This window comes from Uranotaenia lowii, chromosome 1 (genome assembly GCF_029784155.1).
Source record: "Uranotaenia lowii strain MFRU-FL chromosome 1, ASM2978415v1, whole genome shotgun sequence".
In the NCBI taxonomy this organism is placed as follows: Eukaryota; Metazoa; Arthropoda; class Insecta; order Diptera; family Culicidae; genus Uranotaenia; species Uranotaenia lowii.
The window spans coordinates 88,886,728-88,911,686 of NC_073691.1; the positions used below are offsets into that span (position 1 = coordinate 88,886,728).

The 24,959-nt window shown below is 37.7% G+C and overlaps 1 protein-coding gene and 2 long non-coding RNA genes across 4 annotated transcripts; 1 reads left to right on the top strand and 2 right to left on the bottom strand.

The window, feature by feature from the left end:
• Window positions 1-505: 505 nt before the first annotated feature.
• On the top strand, window positions 506-4,692 carry LOC129738815 (neutral alpha-glucosidase AB). 2 transcript variants are annotated; one of them, XM_055730112.1, is made up of 6 exons: window positions 506-800; window positions 864-1,341; window positions 1,523-2,648; window positions 3,016-3,090; window positions 3,227-4,082; window positions 4,156-4,692. In XM_055730112.1, the coding sequence occupies exons 1-6, from the start codon at window positions 676-678 to the stop codon at window positions 4,367-4,369; spliced, it is 2,874 nt and encodes a 957-aa protein (XP_055586087.1). In that variant the 5' UTR covers window positions 506-675; the 3' UTR covers window positions 4,370-4,692. The 2 variants fall into 2 exon arrangements, with proteins under 2 accessions (XP_055586087.1, XP_055586088.1); XM_055730113.1 differs by lacking the exon at window positions 3,016-3,090 and having other exon boundaries at window positions 507-800.
• A 12,352-nt stretch (window positions 4,693-17,044) lies between these two features.
• On the bottom strand, window positions 17,045-17,650 carry LOC129738819 (uncharacterized). Its single transcript, XR_008735648.1, has 2 exons — window positions 17,345-17,650; window positions 17,045-17,267 (listed from the first exon to the last, which is right to left on the bottom strand). It is a non-coding gene; the product is annotated as an uncharacterized LOC129738819 (long non-coding RNA).
• A 6,149-nt stretch (window positions 17,651-23,799) lies between these two features.
• Window positions 23,800-24,445, bottom strand: LOC129738822 (uncharacterized). The gene is made up of 3 exons (XR_008735652.1): window positions 24,314-24,445; window positions 24,126-24,255; window positions 23,800-24,074 (listed from the first exon to the last, which is right to left on the bottom strand). It is a non-coding gene; the product is annotated as an uncharacterized LOC129738822 (long non-coding RNA).
• Between the last annotated feature and the right edge of the window lie 514 nt (window positions 24,446-24,959).

Sequence of the window (24,959 nt, forward strand, 5' to 3'; positions counted from 1 at the left end):
CCAAGTTGAAAGCGAAACGGAGTTCGTATGGGATCAGCTAGTCTCCAATAAATATCATTTTTGAAAGAATTTTGTATTTTTTTAATTCTTATTGAAGAAAACAATCAAGCATTTACCTTTAAATCAGTAAATGGGAAAACGGTATTATTTACTATTTTGCTAGTGAATGCGAAAAAGGTAAAATTTACCTTTTTGCTAGGTGAATGAAAAAGTTCACCTCGCAAAAAGGTAAATTTTACCTTTTTTTATTTTCCGTGATTATTGACCTTTTTTTTAAGGTGGAAATAAGAAAACCTATAGTATTTACTATTTGGCTAGGTGAATGAAAAAAGGTAAAATTTGTAAAAAAAAACTACCCCAGTTACTCGGTAAATTTTACTTCTTTATTATTTTCCGTGTACGGAATGGTAAAATTTACCGTCCTTTTCGGCTCAGTGTAGATAAACGCCATCTCTATGTCGAATGTCTTAACAGTGGCCATGAAAAGCTGAAAAGTGTTCAAGATTGACGTGTCTGCGTGATGGTCGCACTTTTCTCAAAAGAACCGGCCATTGTGTGATTAAAATTTTCAGAGGAGTTTTGTACCTGAAATATCTCGAGCATCCGGTAAAAATCCATTTTAATTATTATATTGAGACGCGGACTAGTATTAGCAGACTCTGAGTGAGTCGAAAAATGGTGGCTCTGACGGCAAACATGCCGATTCTGGCAGTGGTATTAATTTTCTGCTACCTGGTTCCGGAATCGATAAGTGTTGATCGGAACAATTTTAAAACCTGCGAGCAGAGCAGCTTTTGTCGGTAAGTTGTGTGATTTTAAGAAATAACAATAAAGTCCTAGCGTGTTGATATATATTTTAATAGGCGTTTGAGGCGTTCCGACCCGGAGGTCAGCAAATTTGAGGTACTTCCGGAAACGCTGCAAACATACAAAGATCATGTCCAGCTTGATTTACAACATTCGGAGTCGAAACATTTGTATGTATTAAAGCTAGCTTCCGTGAAAGGTGGTATGTTCCATTTTGAAATCAATGAAAAAAGTCCCCTGAGCGAAAGATACCGAGTTGTGGACGCTCTGGTAAAAGAACCAGAATATCTGCCAATCAAAGTTGAAAGCAGCTCGGCCACCGCTATTATCGTATCTGCTGATGGGGGAACTAATAAAGCTGTAATCCAGATTGCACCTCTGAAGCTGGATTTCTACCATGGAGATAAATTGATGGTTTCGGCCAACTCCAAGGGACTGATGAGAATGGAACATTTGCGCCGGAAGGAATCAGCGCAACCGGCCAGAGATGAGGAGGAAGGAGCCGAAGGCCACGAGAATGAAGTCCAGGAAGTGGTAACTTACGAGTTTAGATATTAACATTAAAAATCAAATGAATTTATATTCATAAGAGAAAATTCTTAGTTTTAACCTTTGGATGTAAAATTTTAAAACTTTGAACATGAAAACAATCATTTAATTAGCTAACAGTAGTTTTCTCAATTTTTTTTAATATAATTATCTTATCTGTTGACAGAAAGAAGATCCAGGAGCGTGGGAAGAAAACTTCAAAAGTCACCATGACTCGAAACCAAACGGCCCGGAAGCACTGGCAATAGACTTCAGCTTCCCTCAAAGCAAAGTTCTGTTTGGAATTCCGGAACACGCCGATTCGTTTGTACTGAAACACACAGCCGGTGGCAAGAGCGATCCCTATCGGCTGTATAATTTGGACGTTTTTGAATATGAACTTGACAACGGAATGGCTCTGTATGGTGCAGTGCCCGTTATCTACGGAACAGGACCAGGAGCGACAGCTGGAGTCTACTGGCAGAACGCAGCGGAAACATGGGTAGATATTTTCGCAAGCGACCAGGAAAAGAATGTGATGTCCTCGATAATTAACTTTGTGTCCAGCTCTAATCAACAAGATCCGCCAGCTGCTAATTTTATTTCCGAAAGCGGAATAATGGACGTGTTTATCCTATTAGGACCATCTCCTCTGGAAACTTTCCGTCAGTACACGGATTTGACAGGAACAGCACCGCTACCACAGCTTTATGCCATTGCTTATCATCAGTGTCGTTGGAATTATAACGACGAACAGGACGTGACGACAGTCTCTGCTAAATTCGACGAACACGACATTCCCATGGATACTATGTGGCTTGATATTGAGTACACTGATGGTAAAAAATACTTCACATGGGATCATCACAAATTCCCACATCCCCTGGAAATGATCCGCAATTTAACGGAACGGGGTCGTCATTTGACCGTCATCATCGATCCCCATATCAAGCGAGATGGTGGATACTTTTTCCACAACGATTGTACGGAACGTGGTTATTATGTCAAAAATAAGGATGGCAATGTGTACGAAGGTTGGTGTTGGCCGGGAGCCGCCAGCTATCCGGACTTTTTCGATCCGGTGGTACGGAAGTATTTTGCCGATCAGTATCTGCTGGAAAACTTTAAGGAATCTACTGTGGAGGTCGGTATCTGGAACGATATGAATGAACCGTCAGTCTTCAATGGGCCTGAAGTTACTATGCTAAAGGACAATGTCCATCACGGTGGCTGGGAGCACCGAGATGTTCATAATCTGTATGGTCATATGCACATTATGGCGTCGTACGATGGATTACTTCGACGCAATGAAGGTAAATTTGATTAATGTTGATCCTTTAAAAAAGTTTTGTTAGTGCCAAACGCATGAAATGCAGTAAAACTTTTTCTAGTTTTTCGTTCCTCTTGTTTTTTTATCAATTGAACCTTTAAGCTTTATTCAAAAATTTTGGGAAGATAGAGATTTGTTTCATTTTATAAAAAGCTTTGAATAAAATAAAACAATAGTTTCATTTGCTTTATTTACAATAAAATTAGTTTATTGAAATTTTAGAAAAAGGCAACCAATCGTTATATGGTGCTGATAGATGTAGAATTTCATAATTTATTCTGATAATAAAAATAATCAGAAAAGCCTTTTTTTATAACTTATAACGTTGAATTTGCTTGTTTTTTTATGAGACGAACACCGCCAAGACGATCCATTGGAAATGCTTCGAAGCTACTCCACTGATTCTCGAGGAAAAGTGTCAAATGGTACATATATAGCGTTTGAGTGTGTTCGACATTTGATGTGTGCTTTGCAATTCTTTTTTTTCTATTTCACGTGTTTATTTATTATAAAATTATTCTGCATTAACTTTGTCAAACATATGCTTACATTTTTTTTCAGGAGCACTACGCCCTTTCATCTTAACTCGATCGCACTTTTCCGGAAGTCAGCGGTTTGCCGCCGTCTGGACCGGTGATAATATGGCTGAATGGGGCCATTTGCAGGCTTCTATCAAGATGTGTCTCTCGCTGTCGGTGTCCGGTATAAGCTTCTGCGGTGCCGATGTAGGTGGATTCTTTGGCAATCCGGAAGGTGAGCTGTTCTACCGTTGGTATCAGGTCGGAGCGTTTCAACCTTTCTTCCGCTCGCATGCCCACATTGACACCAAGCGCCGTGAACCGTGGCTGTTCCCAGAAGATGTTAAATTGGTTATTAGAGATGCTATTCGGAAACGCTACCGCTTGTTGCCATTTTGGTACACGATGTTCTACGAACATGAGCGTTCTGGATTGCCAATCATGAGACCACTGCTCGCTCATTACCCATCAGATGTCAATGCTTATGAAATCGATTCTCAATTCTTGTTGGTCGATAAACTGATGGTGGCTCCAGTATTGAAAGCAGGTCAATCAAAAGTTGAAGTCTATTTCCCATCCAGAGAAAATGGAGAATCCGATATCTGGTATGACGTAGACAATCACCGGAAATATTCATCAGCAGGGCATGAATCGATTTCGGTTGACTCGTACAAAGTTCCAGTATTTCAACGAGGAGGAACTATTATTCCACGCAAAGATAGAATTCGTCGAGCATCTACTCTGATGAAGGATGATCCCTACACACTTGTTGTAGCAGTCGATAAGAATGGTTATGCTAAGGGCACTCTGTACATCGATGATGAAGCTAGCTTCGAATACCGCTCCGGAAAATATCTTTATCTAGAATTTGAATTTAAAGATGGCGTTTTAAGCAGCAAGTTAGTTACACATTTTCATCATAATAATATTCAACAGTGCATAACATTAAATTTTTTAAATTACTTTTAACAGGAAAATTGACACCACTGCTACCTATCCAACGAAGAGTTGGCTGGAACGTGTAATTCTCGTTGGTCTGCCAAAGGCACCGAAGTCTGCTACAATCCATTTGGCTGGTGGTGCCACATCGACCGAATTGGAAGTCAATGCCGAAAACGGCGCCTCCGTCGTACGTAAACCAGGCGCTTCAATGCTCGATAGCTGGTCGATCAAGTTAAATTATTGAAATATTCATTAGGTAAGTTGCACATAGTTCTAAAAGATTCACAACATAAATTTTTCTGTGTCGACTGATGATTCAACTTAACATTCTCTTTGGCACAATCTGTGTGTCCGTGAAATATTTCATGCAAAATCAAATAAAGTGATATTGGTTTTAGAAATCATTCATTATTCTGTCAATACAAAAAATATTTTCCTGAAGTAGCGTAATAGTAAAAAGGATTCGCGTTAATCTAATAAAATAAAGCAGGATTAGCGAATAGATCGATTTAGTGAAAAACAACATTTTGAACTATATCTCTAAATAAATAAAAATGTGTTGACTAAGTTTATTTTTTTAATGAAAGAATTATTCCGATACAACTACATCATTGTTGGCTAAGGTTTATACCAAAATAATCTTCCTTTCAAGCTAGCGGATAGGAGAAAATGTCGGCTGGCCGCAATATGGATAACAGGGATATTTCCCTTGACATTATTGAACACTCTGGTACATTATGGAACTTAAAAAATTTAGAAGGCTTCGTGTTAGCCAAAGTAAATGGAATCGTCGTGTGTAACTGCTACGCTCCGCCGAAGTGGTCCTAGGAGAATTTCGGCGTTTTCAAGGAGCTCATAGGACCAAATCCAATGGCAGGGTATACACAGCAAATTTTTTTTTGCTGGAAACCAGCAAAATTTTGCTGGTTTTGGTCCCGCTGACTTTCCAGCAAAATTTCCAGCAATATCGATTGCTAGAAAAATCAGCAAACATCAATGCTGGTTTCCAGCAATTCAAATTGCTGGAAATCAGCAATCCAGATTGCTGGAAACCAGCTATACCAATCAAAGCATTCACACAAAACTTTCGAGGCCGGAATTTAGCAAAATTTTGCTCAAATTTGACCAGCTAGAAATTTAGCAATCAATTTAGCAATTTTTTTCTGCTCAAATTTTAGCAAAAAAGAGAAAGATTAGCCGCCGGCATGTTTTACTGAAATTTTAGCAAACACCGGAAAAAAAGACTGGGAATAATTTATACTTAAAAAATTTATTATTTTTCTCAGGAAACGCAGGGAGGGTATGAGAGGGTGATATAAAATACACGAATTATTTCACATTCATAATTTTAATGCACTTAAAATTTCACAAAACTTATTCTTACTTTATTAATTTTCTTCTGGTGCCTGAACTGGGATGTTCCGGATGACGGTGAATGGAATTGTACTGCTGGTTTGCGGATGTTTCCATCTTCGGCCAACAGAAACCGAAGTTTTTATTTTGCCTGGACTTCGCAACTTCCCCGTCCATTCTGACATTGATGCCTTTCCTCCACTGGCAGCGGAAACCTGATAAAAAGAAGAATTTAACACATCAAAATCAGAAAATGTGTCTGCTTCCAGATTTATTCTTACCTGTATGCTCCCAGTTGCGATTCGACCAACATTTCGTCGTCCACTTGGTCACCAAAGACACGGCCGACATCAAATTTCATTACCACTGTTTTTCTTGTTTGCGGCGGCAAATTCGGCTGCCGCCAAAACAATTAGGCGGCCAATAAACTTCGTTTTTACTAAAATTAAGCAAAATACGCTTTTTGCTATCGTGTTAGTAAAGCGAGCCTGATTGCTAATCGAAAGTAACCGACTATTTTTGCTAAGTGCAGGCCCAGAAATTTTGTGTGTTCGGCTGTATTTGGTATCAAATTTACACAGTAAATTTTTGCCTCGGTTTCCAGCAAAAAAAATTGCTGGAAACGTTCAGCAATCCAAATGTTTGCTGGAAACCAGCAATCGGTTTTCGAATTGCTGGATTTTTCAGCAATCGGTTGGGTTCTTGTCATTTTTGCTGAAAAATCAGCAATCGGTTTTCAAATTGCTGGACTTTCCAGCCTCCAGCAATTGATCCAGTTTGCTCGATTGGCTAGATAGATCTCGATCGAGTAGGACGTATTTTTTTATCTCGAGGCTAGATTGGACGCCATCTTTGAAATCGGAAAAAGTGCGTGATATCTGTTTTCGGTTTTTCGGACAAAATAAGGAATTGTATCAATATAAATTGGATCTTTTTATTTGAACGCACGTAAATAAATATAAAAAACGCTGTGAACAAAAGTTGAAACGTGAGAAAGAAAAATAGTGGAATACTTAACCTAGAAAATGGCGGAGCCACCTGATAAAAGTGAAGAAGCGAAGAAAGCGGAGAAAGAATACACGGTATACGAGTACACACAACAGGATATAGCCCCATACCGAGTCATCATACAACTGAAGGATGATAAAAAGGGAGAGTTGAGGATAAATAAACTATCGATAGGAAGATTGCTATGCACACAAAGAGATTACAAGAACAATGTCGACAATATGCGAGCCTTGGGACGGAACAAGATACTAGTCTTTCTAAAGGACTATCAAACGGCGAACAGATTACAGGCGGATCCGTTGCTGCGATCAAACAACTACAAGGGCTACATACCAAGAAGCTTTGTTTCGGTTTCTGGTGTAGTGGCAGGGGTTCCAGAGTATATGGACGTGAAAGAGATCACAGAAAACATAAGCAGTGAGTACCCAATTCTTGCTATTCATAGATTACACAGGTACGAAGGGAAAGACAAAATCCCAACGCACCGGGTTAGCGTAGTTTTTCGCGCAAACAAATTACCAAAGGTTGTAAGGTTATTCTGTTGCATAAACTCGGTTAGACCTTTCATCAGCAAGCCCATTCTATGTTTAAACTGCTTGCGGTATAATCATAGGGCACAAAATTGCCGATCGAAGAAGAGATGCGAGAACTGCTCCCTCCAGCATGAAGTAAAAGATGATGCCGTATGTCCAAACAAGACAAAGTGCCTCTACTGCAGAAACGATAATGAGCACAAAACGTCAGATTTGAATTGTCCTGAGCAAATTCGCCAGAACCCAACACTCACGCAGAACCGATATGACTTATTGGAAAACGCTGAGGAATTCCCTACTATCCCTTAGGGAAGAATGACATGAAAATGTTAAATTCCCAGAAAAAAAAAAAAAAAAAAAAAAAAAAAAAAAAAAAAAAAAAAAAAAAAAAAAAAAAAAAAACCTCAACAAAAACAATCAACGAAAACAGAACATCGAGCAACAAATTACGAACTACAACATAAATAACGGGAATGGCACAGCATCACCCGAAAGCGAAACCAGCAGCACCAGCCAACAACATAGAAAGCACATAATGAGCACGAGAAGAAGCCAGCAAGGAGCAGAGGACACGAGAACATTAAGTATGAGAGCCGAAGAAGTAAGTACCAATGAATGAAAATTTAAAATTTATACAACTCAACATACAAAGCCTAGAAAAAAATAAAGAAGAATTGACTAGAACATTAATGAAAAATAAATATGACGTTGCATTTTTGTCAGAGGTCTGGACAAAAAAAGATTTTGAAAAATCTAAATATAAGGTGCCAGGGTTTTTTACATATTTGGACTCTAGAGATGATGGATACGGAGGTACAGGTTTGATTATCAACAAAACACTCAAAACATGCGAAATTAAAGTACCTTCATTCCCAAAAATACAAGCAGTCGCTAGAAAAATTGTAAAAACTGATATAGTGTTAGTTTCGATATACAGTTATGGATAGATCCCAACACTCTTCAGAAGAAACCCGGTGCACTCATATTGCACCATCAGCAATCCTTGTGCACCAGCAGGTCATCAGGTGATATCACGTTCCCCAGTCATCAGGTGATATCGCGTCCCCCGGTCATCAGGTGGCGCGAACCCAGACGCAACGTCAGCAACATGCGCGACCGTTCGCCCGTATTCCCACAGGTAGCAAACGTGTCGCGACAGGCTACAACCAACGGAAGCCGCCGGACATCCGACACCAACCAGCAACGCCGACAATCGACGCAGCAGGTGTGTGACCGGTCTAGAAGTCCTCGAGTTAGTTAGAGTCAGTCAGTTAGTTTTCGCGCGTAGTTAAGATCAGTCGATTTAAGAGATCAGTGAATAAAGTGTTTTTTAAAAAAGTGATTAATGTGAACATTAACATATCTGGCGCAGTCGTACGGCCTGACGAACGTTAAAAGCTAAAAGTGAATCCTTGCACTGATCACAAACTCAGTGATTGTGAATTGAATTCTGGACATTCATGGACACAAAGTGCTATTAAAGTGAAGTGAAGACCAGGAATTATCGATTGCAATCTGAAACTCAGTGATTGTGAATTGAATTCTGGACATTCATGGACACAAAGTGCTATTAAAGTGAAGTGAAGTGAAGATCCGGAATTATCAATTGCAATTTTCGCCCGCCCGGGGACAGCCAACCAACACGTGAAGGCCAACCCATCCCTCAACACGTAGGAGACTTGCGACGGGAGGTACAAGGAAACTTTCAGCAGGCAACGGTGGGTTTCAACCCTTTGTCGTCAGGGAAAATAACCTACATCGGTAAGTGAATTTTACTTTACTTTTTTATTTTTTTTTATGAAAAAATTCAACCCTTTGCCAAAAGTAAAGGCACGAACATTTTTGAAAATGGAACAGGAAAATTCTTCGCAGCCAACCATGATCAACATGCAAACATTGTACAACAGCATGTTGGAAATGGAGCAAAGGCTGCGGGAGATCCAATCCGAAAACATAAACTTACGCGCAGCGGCGCAAAATAATCAGCAACATCAATTTGCTCGTGATATGGCAGAAGATATTTTTCGGATCCCAGACCCGATTAAATCACTGCCGAGTTTTGATGGGAAAAAGAAACAAGCCACCGCTTGGGTGCAAACGGTGCGCACAACACTAAACAGATTTAGATCTCGCGTTTCGCAAGAATCGATGGAGATTTATGAGCAGTGTATCATTAATAAAGTCGTAGGGGAAGCCAGAGACACATTGTGCTCTAATGGCAATCCACAGACTTTCGAAGAAACTGCTAAAATTCTTCTAAATAGCTATGGTGACAAAAACACAATAGCTACATACCAGACGCAGATCTGGAACACCAAAATGGAGAATTCTCTCCACAGCTACTATAGAAGGGCGAAGGAACTTATGGTAAATATAAAATCCCTAGCCAAAGAAAACCCCATTTATGCCTCAAATTGGGAGGCAATAAACGTGTTTATCGAGCAAGAATGCCTAGCTGCATTTATTAATGGTCTCCAACGGCCATACTTTGGTTACGCCCAGACGGCACAACCAGACGACTTAGAATCAGCATACGCTTTCCTGTGTCGATTCCAGTGTGCCGAAATGACAAAAAAACAAACCAATCAACAAAATTACGCGAACCACCCACAAACTAAACAACCTCAAAATTCAGGACAGTTTCAAGGTCCAAACCAAAACTTTAAAAATTTCAAGCAAAACAAACCGTTCAGTTATGGACAAGATCGGACAGATCGAACAGATCGGGTTAGATCAGACAGATCAAAGGTCACACCGATGGACGTTGACCCATCAATTAGATCTAGACAAGGAAAAGTGTTTAACCACGATTCCAAAATGGTTAAAGAAAATTCCGAAAAATTTCAAGTTGAGCAATCCGACTCTGAATCGGAAACCGAAATAAATTTTCAGATCGGTATACCGAAACAACCTCAGAAATAAATGCAATTAATGGCCTACCATTTATAACAATCCACCTTCCCATCGGGAAAGAAGCCAAACTCCTAATCGATAGCGGGTCGAATAAGAGTTTTATTTCACCCGACCTTATTCCAAAATCCCTTAAAGTTCCCTGTAAACCTTTAATGATTTCAAACAACTTTGGAAAACATAAGGCCTCGCATAAATTTGTAACCGAACTTTTTCAAACAGGCAAGAGAACCCATTTCTACTTGTTTAAATTCCACAAATTCTTCGACGGAATTTTAGGTTACGAATCACTCTCCGACTTGGAAGCGATTATGGACTACGCGAATAATAAATTAATTCTTCCGGAGAAAACAATACCATTCAACATTCGGATAATGGGACCACCTGAAATAACAATTAACGCTCATTCAGCGTCAATGATCAAAGTCCCAGTGGCTCAACAAGATGGCAATGTTTTTCTGCGAAAAAACATCATAATTGGCGACGTAATAATCCCCGCTGGATTGTACCAAGCCAACAACGGATGTATAAACGCATTAGCCTCAAATTTTGGAGAAACCATTTCATTCAAGTGGACTAAACCTGCAAAAACCTTGCCAATACAAGAAATTACTGAAATTCATCATACACACGCAAAACCGGAGAAAACCCCATCTTTAATACCAACTACTGAATTAGAAAGATTAATCCGGCATGATCATCTAAACTTAGAAGAAAAAGCCGAATTATTCAAAATCTTATCAAAAAATTCAGAAATTATACAAAAAAATTGCGAAAAACTGTCTTGCACCACCGCAATTCAGCATCGCATTAAAACAGTGGATGACATACCGATTCATACGAAAACCTATAGGTATCCTCACATCCACAAAGCCGAAGTGGAGAAACAGGTGAATGATATGCTAGCAGACGGTATCATTCAACATTCAATATCGCCCTGGACATCCCCCATTTGGATTGTCCCAAAAAAGATCGATACAAGCGGTAAAAAGAAATGGCGAGTAGTCATTGATTACCGAAAACTTAATGAGAAAACGGTGGATGATAAATTCCCCATCCCCCTCATTGAAGAAATCTTGGATCGATTGGGACGAAGCACTTACTTTACTACTTTGGATCTCAAATCTGGGTTCCACCAGATTGAGGTACACCCTAAGGACAGGCCTAAAACAGCCTTCAGCACAGACAAAGGTCATTTCGAATTTACTCGTATGCCCTTTGGCCTGAAGAACGCCCCAGCGACGTTCCAAAGAGTTATGAACAACATACTAGGAAATTTAATTGGCACCTGTTGCCTTGTGTACCTAGATGACATAATAATTTTTGGGAACTCGCTGCAGCAACACCTGGACAACTTAAACAAAGTCCTACGCAAACTTGTCGAAGCGAACCTAAAAATTCAATTCGACAAATGCGAATTCCTGCGCAAACAATGTGAATTCTTAGGTCACATTGTCACCCAGGAAGGTATTAAGCCAAATCCCGATAAGATTGAGAAAATCTTAACTTGGCCTTTACCCAAAACCCCAACCCAAATCAAAGGATTTTTAGGACTTATAGGGTATTATAGGAAATTCATTCGAGATTTCGCAAAGCTAACCAAACCTTTGACGAAATGCTTGAAAAAAGATCATAAAATTGTTCATAATGCAGAATTCATCGAGTGTTTCCAAGAGTGTAAACAACTTCTAACCACAGACCCGATTTTGAAATATCCTGACTTTACAAGAAAATTCATTCTTGAAACAGATGCGAGCGACCTAGCACTGGGAGCCGTATTATCTCAAAAATTCGACGATGGGAAAGAACACCCCATTGCCTACGCATCTAGAACTTTGAACGATGCTGAATGCAACTATTCAGCAACGGAAAAAGAACTACTGGCAATAGTGTGGGCAACTAAACACTTTAGGCCCTATCTTTACGGTGTAAAATTTGATGTCAGAACTGACCATAAACCTTTAGTATGGTTAAGGCAGAAAAATGACCTGAACAGAAGACTACTAAATTGGAAATTAACTCTCGAAGAATTCGAATTTGACGTTAGTTACAAAAAAGGTACATTGAACAACAATGCAGATGCCCTGTCCAGAATGATCCCGGAAAAGCTAGAAATTAACGCTAATTCTGCCTCTGAATCGGATGATATGACACAACACTCAGCCGATTCAGACGACAATGACTTCATTCCTTCTACGGAGCGAGCACTGAATGAATTCCGAAATCAGATTATCCTAGAAACATCTGACCAGGACAGCGTTGAAACTACAAATATTTTCAGAGGCTATCATCGAGTGACCATTAAGAAAGTATTATTTAGTCCAGCTATTCTAATTAACATTCTAAAAGATTACGGCTCTCCTAATTGTCTAAATGGCCTTTACTGTGACCGACGTACCTTATTAAATCTACAAACAATCTATAAAAACTATTTCGCAAGAGCGAAAACTTTTAAAATTTTCTGGACTGAAAAAATTCTGGAAGACGTTGCAGATGAGATCGAACAAGACCTTATCATCCAAAGGCAACACAATACTAATCATCGTGGGATTAATGAAACTAAATCCCATATTTCTAGACAATTTTTCTTTCCAGGAATGAAGACAAGGATCACAAAATTCATCAACCTATGTAAACTTTGTCAAAAGGCTAAGTATGAAAGACGTCCATATAAGCAAAAATTCGAGTTCACTAAAACTCCAACAAAACCTTTAGAAATTGTGCATATGGATATCTTTATCATAAGTAACACTAACTTCCTAACGCTTTGTGACAAATTTTCGCGATTAACAATGGCTTTCCCTATTAGAACACGCAATACAATCCACATTCTGAAAGCGATAACTCGTTACCTAGCAAATGTAGGTAAACCTTCCCTTCTCGTCATGGACCAGGAGGCATCCTTTACATCAACTACAATCAAAGATTTTTTGGAGCAACAGGACATTGAATACCATTTCACAAGTGTAGGACAGTCCTCCTCCAATGGAACAGTCGAGGTTGTACATAGAACACTGAGAGAGCTACATAACATTCTTTCGAACAGAGAATCTACCAAGAATCTCCCCGAAAAATCCAAAATAAACCTTGCAGTGTCTATATACAACGACTCCATCCATTCCCAAACAAAATTAACCCCAAAAGAATTATTCTTCGGATTCCGAAACGAAGACCATGTCCCAGACGATATAAACGAAAGAATAAGATTAAAAGAAGAATTTTACAGACTCTTCTCTGAGAAACATCTCGAAAAGAAAAGCAAAGATTTGGAAAAAACAAACAAGTCCAGAGAAGAACCTGAAGAATTCGCACAAAACGACACGGTCTTTGAAAGGAAACGAAATAACTTAAAACATCAAGAGAGGTATAAAGAAACCATAGTTAAAGAAAACCTCCGCACTAACATCATCGAGGACAACGGAAGGAAAATTCACAAATCCAAACTAAAACGCAAACGAAAATCCTAATTTTAAAACTAATTAATTTTGCTTTTATCATTTTTTCATTTCAGAAAAAAAATTTTTTCACAATGACATTCCAAAAACATATATGCATAATAGTCTTCATAATATCCTTAGCCAAAAATATCCATTGCAGCATGGAAATCTTTGACATGAATAGAAACCCTGGTATCATAGCGTTTGAGACAAATACAGTGCTAATAAGAGAAGGTTCCCATAGGCTTTATCATAAATTTAACCTCTACCCTTTCATAGCTATACTAAAACAATATGAATCTATTATACAAAAACTAGGAGAGAATCCAAATATCAAAGAAATCACTTATATTTTAAAACAAAAACACAGCCAAGCACTTCTTTTGCTCCACAACTTAACATCGAAACCTAGAAAAACAAAAAGGTCGTTGAACTTTTTAGGATCTGCAATAAAAACTATTACTGGGAACCTAGACAATGAAGACCTACTAAAGATAGAATTGCAACCAGAAACTTTAGAAAACTCCAACAACGCACTTATTACCGAAAATAACGAACAAATTAAAATCAACAAACTTTTCGAAGATAGAATAAATAATTTAACGAAACAAGCTTATTTACAATCAAAAGAAATTAACGATTTTGTGAAACAGGCTATGTTAGGTTTAGATAGATCAGTAGACTGGAAACACATACTGCACTTACACAACATCATATTCCACATCGACGAGGTCCAACAACAGCTGAACATCATCTTCGAATCCTTACAACTTTCGAAACTTGGCGTGATTTCCAAAGCTTTCCTACAACCATCGGAGTTAGAGTTCGCTACGCACCTTCTCGAGATACAAGGGATACCCAAGCAACCAGAATTCCCTTAAAAAGGTTCCATAGAAGCTTAATCAGCTCTCGTTTGTGTCTGAAGAGAATGCTAATCAGCCCAAAATTTAAGTTCTTAAAGCTACTTCCAAGTTCGTTTAGGGGGCTGTAGAGAACGCTATTCAGCTTCTAAGAGAATGTCAAGAAACTTTTACGCGCCGAAAAAAAAATCCATTTGACAGATTGCTCTGACAACCACATGTCAGATTGCTAGGCTGCCGGTCTATCATGGTCTATCTCATTGATTTTAATTATATTGTTTTGATTACAAAAGCTACTTACACGCCTAGAGAATTGAACCGCTGCCCTCTAGGTTGCAATGAAACTCACCAGCCTCTCGACCAATCCAGCAATAGCTAATTGCCACTGAAATAATTAGTATTTAAACTAAATGTCATTTGAGATGATTGAGTGGGTTGGTCAATAGAAGGTACCTTATTTCGTTCAAAGGACTTTCAGTACACAATATGAATCATAACAAAAATTCGCATCATCAAAAATTTATTCGAATATCTTATTTAACATTTATAAGAAAAATTCGAAAAAATCTTGAATTCCATTTGTAAATATCAGTACAGATATAAACAAAACAAATACCATGACAAGAAATTGACAGACATTTTTGACATGTCGCTTAGAATTCCCATATAGGTTCTTTAAAACACCTTCAAGTATCTTAATGGTGCGCTTTAGAATGTTACGCGAACGTTATCGACCTTCCTGAAAAACATTTTTGACATGTCGCTTAGAATTCCCATATAGGTTCTTTAAAGCACCTTCAAGTATCTTAATGGTGCGCTTTAGAATGTTAAGCGAACGTTATCAACCTTCTTGAAAAACATTTTTGACATGTCGCTTAGATTTCCCATACAGGTTCTTTAAAACGCCTTCAAGTATCTTAATGGTGCGTTTTGGAATGTAACGCGAACGTTATCGACCTTCTTGAAAGAAGTTCCATTAAAAGCGCTTAGAAGTTCCGTTATCGATAGTTTAACCTTTCTAAGGGCGATGGAAGTTCCTGAGTAACTTTTACGCGACAAGAGTCACCTGAGGTTCCCGTAATACATTTTTTCAGCCAAATGTGAACTTCGGAGTTCGGAGTTAAGTAAAAACGCGACTTTTGGTTGCTTGGGTAACGATCACGAGCTATGACCAAACTTACGAGTTTTTGGAACCGATAGCTTTCCATAATGGTTCCAACATAATATTTGTTATCAAGATACCCAAGTTTAGAAGAGGCATATACAAACAACTACAAATAGAACCGATTCCAATAGGCGAGAAAGTCATCGACCTGAACGCAACAAAAGCTATAATTAACAACGACGAGTCATACCTAATCACTAACCAGTGTATGAACATTGAAGGAAACAACATTTGTCACGTCGAAAAGCTTTTCAACGTTTCTGACGATAATTGCCTACACCCAATACTACGAGGATTTCCCAGCAACTGTACCTTTGTTAAAATCCATACAGCATCAGAGATAAAAATAATCGACAACCTCGGTTTACTTATCAAGAATTCTGTAAAACCAACTTTACTACAGAATAACTGTGGATTTGGTCCGAGAAACATTACGGGAACCATCCTTATAAAATTCCAAAATTGTTCCATAAGTCTAAATGGCAAACAATTTGACGACAAAACCTTCGGTGGAGAAACGAGTCCAAAAACTCTACCAATCCATTCGACGTACGTGGAAGAAGCAACTGTTAAAGCAGAATCCATACTAAACTTGGAAGAAATACACATTAATAACCGCAACAACTTAAAATACCTACAGAATTTACACCAAAGAACTAAAACATTCAGTATTGGAACCACAATCTTGATAACATCCATCGTCATTGCCATTTTCATTTCCCAAAAGAAGGAAATTCGTAATCTGAAATTGAAACTCACAGTTCAAGTCCCAGCAAGCAGCACAGAAACAGCTTCGCAATCAGAACTGAACCGAGACGGTTCAATCTAACAAGGGGGAAGTTATGGATAGATCCCAACACTCTTCAGAAGAAACCCGGTGCACTCATATTGCACCATCAGCAATCCTTGTGCACCAGCAGGTCATCAGGTGATATCACGTTCCCCAGTCATCAGGTGATATCGCGTCCCCCGGTCATCAGGTGGCGCGAACCCAGACGCAACGTCAGCAACATGCGCGACCGTTCGCCCGTATTCCCACAGGTAGCAAACGTGTCGCGACAGGCTACAACCAACGGAAGCCGCCGGACATCCGACACCAACCAGCAACGCCGACAATCGACGCAGCAGGTGTGTGACCGGTCTAGAAGTCCTCGAGTTAGTTAGAGTCAGTCAGTTAGTTTTCGCGCGTAGTTAAGATCAGTCGATTTAAGAGATCAGTGAATGAAGTGTTTTTTAAAAAAGTGATTAATGTGAACATTAACATATCTATCCGTCGCACCAAACATATCCCATGTTGACATGAAAGTTTGTTTAAAATCGGTCTATCAAGAATTGTCAAAATACCCGAAGGTGATAGTGGGCGGCGATTTCAACTCCCATCATAGCTCATGGGATCCCACACACAAAATTTCTGAGGCCGGAATTTAGCAAAATTTTGCTCAAATTTGACCAGCTAGAAACTTAGCAATCAATTTAGCAATTTTTTTTTACTAAAATTTCAGCAAACGAGAGGAAAAGTTAGCCGCCGCAATTTTTACTCAAATTTTTAGCAAAAACCGGAGAAAAAGATGGCTGGGACCCGTAATTTCATGTTTTGTTACTTTTTCTCTGGAAAATCAGGGGAATATTTGATTATTGAATAGAATACACAAATTACATTCACTTATAATTTAATTTTCACATTTTTTAAATTTTTTTCACACTTTTCGTTAAACGGAAGGTTCGATCCTGGGAACGCACCTACTGGCGAGCAAAATGCCATGCCATCTTCATCAAAGAAAGCACCGGGGTGTTTTCCGGATGCAGCTCGTTGAAATTCCAGTTGTGGTCCTTCTTCATTGCCGGACTGTTGCGGGTTTCGTGTTCCACTTTCAACCTGGTAGGAAAAAAACAAACACACAAATTTCAAATTAAAATATTGGAGAATCAAAACACTTTAAGATTGGACCTTACCTGTAAGCATCCGGTGTCGATTTAGCTACCGTTTCTTCGTGAAGTTGCCCACCAACAAGAACCACCAGCAACGAACATCCGGAACCGCACTTAATCGCGACAGCTTTTTAATTTTCTCCCAACTGGCGCGGCGGCTGGAGTCTGTGAACATAGCGGCTGAAAAACCTTCGTTTTACTAAAATCAAGTAAAATGACCTTTTTCATTACTAAAATCAAGTAAATTTAGCTTTTTGCTAACTCAAAAGTAAAAAAATATTTTTGCTAACGGAAAGTAACAGTGAAATTTTGCTAAGTGGAGCCCCGAAAGTTTTGTGTGCATTCACTCAGACAACAAAGGAACAGCGTTATTCGACCTAATCAATGAAGAAAACATAATTTTATTAAATGACGGTAAACCGACTTACGTTCCGACAGAGCTACACACAAAATTTCCGAGGCCGAAAATTAGCAAAATTTTGCTCAAATTTGACCAGCTAAAAACTTAGCAATCAATTTAGCAATTTTTTTTACTAAAATTTTAGCAAAATGGAAAAGAAGGTGTCCGGACTAAATTTTTGCTAGTTTTTCAGTAAAAAAATTATTTGCTTAAATTTAAGCAAAAATGATTTTCCAATTAAATTTACTAGAATTTAAGTAAATTTTAATTTTGAAAGATACCGTTGGTTTTCTTCTATAAAAAAGTAAACTTAAATTGGATTTTAATTGTTTTTAATTTATTTAATCATGAAAGCTAGAAACGTCTTGTTTCATTTCTTCACGCCGGGAAAATTATATTCCAACAGTTTATGGTATCCGGAGTCCGGAGCCTGGAATACCATGCGAGTTTCCATGCCGGTAGGAACGACGCTACTGAGGACGTTATCAAAACGTCGGCAGATCTGGGTATAAGGGCGATGCTGTTCTGTAAAAAATAAATGGTTTGAACAAAATTTAACTAATCATTAACGAATTTCGAACTTACACCATTTCGCTAGCCCGCTTGATTCGACAGTTTCTGGTTTCATCCAAAGCATGACCGCGACCAAGACTTTGATAAAAGCGGAATACAGTCATTACAGGCCAGTCCAATAAGCTTACCTGAAATTTTGTAAAAGAGTAAATTCTAATATTGTGTTAGACACCTTCCTTAAGGTTATAAAATGGAATTTTAAAGTTTTGCCGGTACTCCCGGATTCCTAGCCACGCTGATTTTAATTAAGTATGAATCATATGAATGGCATAATTCTGATTCAGAAAATAATTTGTGTGACTCAGCATTCAACCTAGAATTATATTATAATCAATTTAGGATCATACTATATTTTTCAATTATCCATTCCAGAACTGTAGGGATGAATCATTCGGGATGAAAATCCCGAGAAAAAGGAAAAAAAATCCAGAACTGTAAATAGTTTTTGAGAATGAAGATGGAGAATTATGAGACTACGAATCTCAGTTCAAAATTCGTGCTGAAATTCTTAACTTTTTTTTCATTCCGATAGTCAGTTACCTACATGAACTGGAAATTTATTGCTTAAATTTAATTCTATATTTAATAGATTCAGAACTGAATACTTAAAATTTAAATTCTAAATTTTAAAACTGCGTAGAAAATATGTATTTCAATTATCACTTTTTTAAAAGATATAGAACCTTTTACAAATAATTTAAAAACAAAGGTTTTATTTTTTTTATCCTTGTGATTTTAATCTAAATAGTTTTCTATATTCTGACTTTGGTACATAGAAATTTGGAATCCAATTTCTTATTCTAAATGTTTAAGTGAACTGACTTAATTTTGACTATTTCTTTAAGATTGCAAGAAGTTTGGAATCTGAAGCTCTACCAAATTATGAAAAAAGATTTTGATTTCGAAAGTATTATTTTACATATTTTCTGAGATTATGACGATGCAGATTTAAAATTAGGCATACGTACCATACTCGTACTACTGTGGTAGAATTACCATAATATTATGAGTTTAACTAATTCCCACCTGGAAGAGCTTTTTCCGGTGACTTCCGGGGGAAGGTAATTAGGCGTCACCAGTAGTCGTATGTTCGGGAGCAGCAGTAAGCTAGGGACAATTATGTTTAGTAAAATATTTTTTTTAATTAAGGTTAAGTGAGGATTGGTACCTGTCAGCTTCCGATGTCAACTAGACCGGTCGTCCAATGGGCACATTAAGCACAATCATAATCGTTTCCTTTTCCGGAACCAAACAGGAAATTAACCATGGAAACCGTCAATGCAGCTGCATTTTTACATTCTTCGGATGTGCATTTTGTTCGGCATCTTCCCATCCATCCCGCTTAATGTGGTTCCGTACTTCCGATTTCAGATGATGATGAGTCAACTAAAAATAATAAAACAGTTATCATCGCTGGAAATTTCAAATCTGAAATAAAATTTAAAATGTTTCTTTCGAATTCAATGTTTCGATTTATTTGTTTCGTTGAATTTATTTGTGATACACATTTCATTTATTTCGAAACAGACTTACCTTTCCGTCTGACGACATATAGAAAAGCGCTGGTTGGCCTGGAAGATTATAGCCAGATTAGCAACTCGAAAATACAGCGCGGAAAAGGATCTGGTCACTGGCTAAGTTCGAACAGCAACTTTAGAAAGTCACCCCTTTATGCGCTATCTACCGTCAATGCCAGCCGTTTCCGAATCGCCACACACCTACTTTTCACTGTCACTTTCATTCTAACATCCCGGTGGAAATAGCGACCCGGGCCGAAATTTAATTGGAAACGAATAGGTACCGGGATCAATAACAAATTAAAATTTTCTCGCGACCGAATGGATGAAACACAACCGGTTTGGTAAACAAAACAAAAAGACGACCGTGGGTTGAGTACAGACTAAACGTTTGTGTCCATGCTGCTATAAATGCTGAAGTTGGTAGCAACTGAGTTATTTTAACTCAAATTGAGCAAATCAGTCAATGAAATGGGGAATTGCTAACCCATCAGTAAAAAAATATTTATGCTAACGGAAAGTAACAGCGAAATTTTGCTAAGTGGAGCCCCGAAAGTTTTGTGTGTACACGGAAAAAAATTGAGTGGTCATCCCAAAGACGCTGTCATGATAATTTTACCATTTCAGCGCTATAGTATTTTCAACCACGAAAAGTTTAACATCGATTTTGTGAAAGTGCGCATGAAACAATATTGAAATTACTATGTACCTGGTAATTTTCGATAACTCTCAATGGTCATGATAATTTCATCATAATTTCTATCACAACTACCGTCCGCATAGTAATTTTGACATTGTGGCACCAATTCATATCAACAAAATACTACGCACATCGTACTTTTGAGAACAAAACATATTTGACTCAAAAACATAAGTGCGTATGATAATTTTACTATGGAAAACATTCTTGTTGTTTACACTAATTCAGGATCATTAATCATCAAACCCGTTTGTAAAAAAAACTAATTTTGAGCTGCTTCATAGTTACATAACTTTGAAAATCATTCCAGAGCATCGGGAGAACACACTAACATTGACCGACGTGTGTCGGAAGTGTGAATTTTCATGTTTCAAATAATGTCATAATGCATGTATGCAAATAAACAAACAAACATACATAGTAATTTTACTATTTAAATCAAGCTCCTCGCTCCTCCTAATCTTTATCATAACACATACTAGTTTCATCATGAAACATATTAATTTTACTAGGGACGAAGTAAAACAATGCATCATTTCATTGACAATTTTACTAAAACGCAGTCGAATTTACTATGCGCAGCCAAATTGAGCTCATGGTAAAATAGCTATGCGTAAGGTATTATAAACAACAAAACATATTTGACTCAAAAATATGGTCGCCTGTTGTTCGTTTAAACCACGGATTTAGTAATTTTACTATGCTTTTTTTTTGTGTGTAGGGAAAAGGCCTTCTACCATCGATCTGGTTTTAGAGTTGTTTTTGACATTTCTTACGCACACTTGCTGAGCGTGTACAGATGAGACGGGACAATTAACCTCAAAAACTCTTGGTACAAAAAAGAGGCAGCCGGACGACACACATGGTCGTTTTTGAGGTTAATTGTCCCAAAACTGGAAAGTGTTGGTGAAACAACCAGCATAATATCACGAACACTACCAGCGGCAAATAGGACTTTAGTCAGTCCACCCATTTTTCAAAGTGTGTCGATGGTTGTGCTTGACTACCCGCATGGAGCAGTATCATACAAGAACGATCCCCATTATCTTCTTCCCAAGACACCCAAACGATTCCCTTTATAGTTTTGGATTATTCAAAAACGATTATACTAATCGTTTTTTCGTGAAATGGAATCGTTTAGACACAAATAACGATACAGGGAACGGGTTGTTAAGTAAAATAACGATTCATTTTTTTGCTTTTTTTTAATCGATTCCAAACCGAACGATACCATTCTGGTTATCTTCCGCTTATCTTTTTTTAAAGAAAAATTCAACGATACGATGTATCCTCGGATAAAGATAATACGATATACAATTCAAAATAGAAATACTAGACGATTCGAGTTATTATTTTCTATAGATCATATTATTTATTGGAACTAGATGTTCACAAGCCAATATTATTTAAAATGATACATTTTAATAATTTATATAACTATCAAAAGAACAACTTGAATTCCACGCATTCCATAACGATGTTTTAAGGGTGAAATTTCTGTATCCATCTGATATGTTTGAAAAATAATCAGAATGTAAAATTTGAAATAATATTCAGCCAAAACATCTACCAATCAATAATAAAATCAATAGAATAACTATAGAGTAAGTGATGTACAAGTTATTTTTTTATGCTATAATTCTGATCATGATATGAATATTACACAAATATAACAATTAAACTACAACTATTCACATAATACTTATTTTTTAGAGCTCTCTGTTAATATAATCTTCTTAAATGCTTCTGATTTAGTAAATGTACAATAATGTAATGTAATTGCTATTAAACAACAATCTCTGTGTTTTGACAAACAGACCAATGGACTTTCTATTAATGCTAACCCATCGCATTCTCGAATAGGTACTTATGAAAAAACAAGCATATCATACTTGAATCTGCATTATGATCTGGACTTATCAAATCGTTTGTAGATGAGAGCATGTTATTCATTTCCGAAAAGTAAAGTACGGCTCGATCATTTCAGCCCATTTCGGCCCATCATAATAAACGTTGCAGTATATTAGTAATGAAATGAGTTTTTGGCCTTTTAAATTCTATTTCAAATATTTTCTATATTATGTAATTTTGAAAAACTCAGGCCAAAAAAAACCATCTATAGAGGACCTTGCTCGATATTCTTGCTGAGTACTACAAAAATCAAACTTCACTTCTTTTATACATTAACAAGAGCCTCATTGTCAATCTTAATATAATACAGTATTGTTAACTGATTCTTTTCAGTATTTAGTTTGTCAGGTTTTTGATTGGTCATATTTTGACAAGTGTGGTAACCAGAATTGATAGTCTGTATTCTTATGAGTGATAGTACCAGAGACTATTAATAAAACTAAAATTTTGAAGCTCAATTGTAGTATCACCTTGCGTTGCATTTCTATACATCCTGAATAGATCAAACCAGTGCTTTGGCGTACCCTTTTTACTACCTCTTATCAGTTCGTAAGATAGAATTGATATCGATAATGAAACAGTCAGAACAATAGGTAGATATGTTTAGATTTCCTAAAATATTAATTTCAAAAATATAGCACAGAGCCAGATGAAGTTTAACAGAGTAGCACATTGCTCTTTTTCATTGTTTCGGATTTCATCTTTGAAAGTCGGTTAAACTGTGATCAGTGGTTAAACGTTCGTTTTCCGTTTTTAAGTTGGAGTCATTTTTTTTTGACTGGTGTCCTGCAGTTTTGGCGATGGGGTTGGATTCAACTATTTATATCTGAAAGAAGAAAGTAAAACTCGTAAAACAACAAATTAACTGAAAGTTTTGATTTGAAATGGGATGCAACAAAGCCCCTATGATCAGAGTGATGCGTTCCTTGAGCATGCTAAACTCATATTTCAATCTGGAGATTTAAAAAAAAGGTATTTGTATAAAAGTATAAAATTAATTTATTTGTTAATTACTTAAAACAAGTATGAAAAATCGAACAGTAACGTTGGGGCGTGTTTTTTTTTCAAAAGAAGTTCACGCACTCCTAGCCTAAGCGTCTGAACACATTTACATAAGAAATAAAAGATACTTACATGCTTTTAACTTCAGCTACATATATCTCGCATGCTGAATCGCAAATAATCGTAGGCCGACTTGATGTTTGCGAATTTGTCAACTTTTATTCAATTTTAGTTGCGCCTGCACGCTGTACCAAATATTAAAAAAAAAACATGAACAACGCAAAACTTATACAATTTTTACCGCTGTAAAATTTGGCACATACCACGGGAGCTTGCACCTGTCGAGTAATATTGGACTGCTGTTATCTTTGCCGCTTCACAATTCCTCTGGCTCCTTCCGCCTTGGTTAGCATACGTAATCAGTGTGGTTTCAGTCGTTTCTAGACATCCGGCAAAATATGATGGCTAAAATCTTCCCTCGTTGCTCCCATTGGTGGCGAAACTTCCGGCCTTTCGGTATTTGAGCCGAGCATGCAAGACGGATGTGAAGACATACCATCTCCTTTATAACTTCAGATTGGCTTGGCGCCATCTGCATGTCTGCATGCAACTGCTTCCGGCAACACCGATCCAGCGACATTGGAAGCTAACCTAAAAAAAAGTACAATTAACACAATTCACATATAAATTTTAAAAACTTACTGATTTCGTAACCAAGAAACTCCGGGAGCGCTGTTTTCTTTTTCTCCGGTAGCGTTTAAGGAGGGATGCGAGCCTTCCGTTGGGTAAGAGTTTTTTCCTTCGGTCCATTAATCGCAACATTTTGTCTAACCTTAAACAAAATCAAACTATTAATTAGCACCGTAATAATATGAATATCCACAACTTACCTACTTATTCAACTGCCAAGAGCTGGTATTTCCGGCAGAGCATTCGGTGCCATGTAGCCACGTCCAACGCAAGTCGAGGAATTCGGGTCTCCCGTGTAGGAACCGGAGGAACGGCTTTTTGTTTACAAGCTGACGCAAATTCTTATTCAGTAAAGACACATCTTCTGTAGCTGAGACGCACTGCACTGGACACCATCTGTTTTTTTTCAACCATTAATGGAATCTTTTAAAAATAATTTTGTATAATCTCTTCAAATACATTGAAGTAAAGACACACGATAAAGCGAAGCTACGAACAGGAACGATTAACATTATGATAGCAGTATAATATTGACCATTTGATGTACGGTTTTCGATTATGCGGGTATGGAATTGGGAGCAGACATTTAGCTATAGAAATCAATATCAGTATGGCAAGCCCAACGAAGTCTAGAACATTCATCAATCAAGCTAAGGTTAAGGAGGCTTTTGACAAGGTCGACCTACTCACGGTATCAACATTTCAAGAACTTCAAGTTATGTCTAAGAAAATACTCAAACAGGCTAGGCAAAAAGACAGATATGTAGCGAAATTCTGGTGGAGCGACGAAGTCGAAGAGGCATGGCAGGCAAAGCGAGAGGCAAGGGCAGCATTCAATAGGAATGG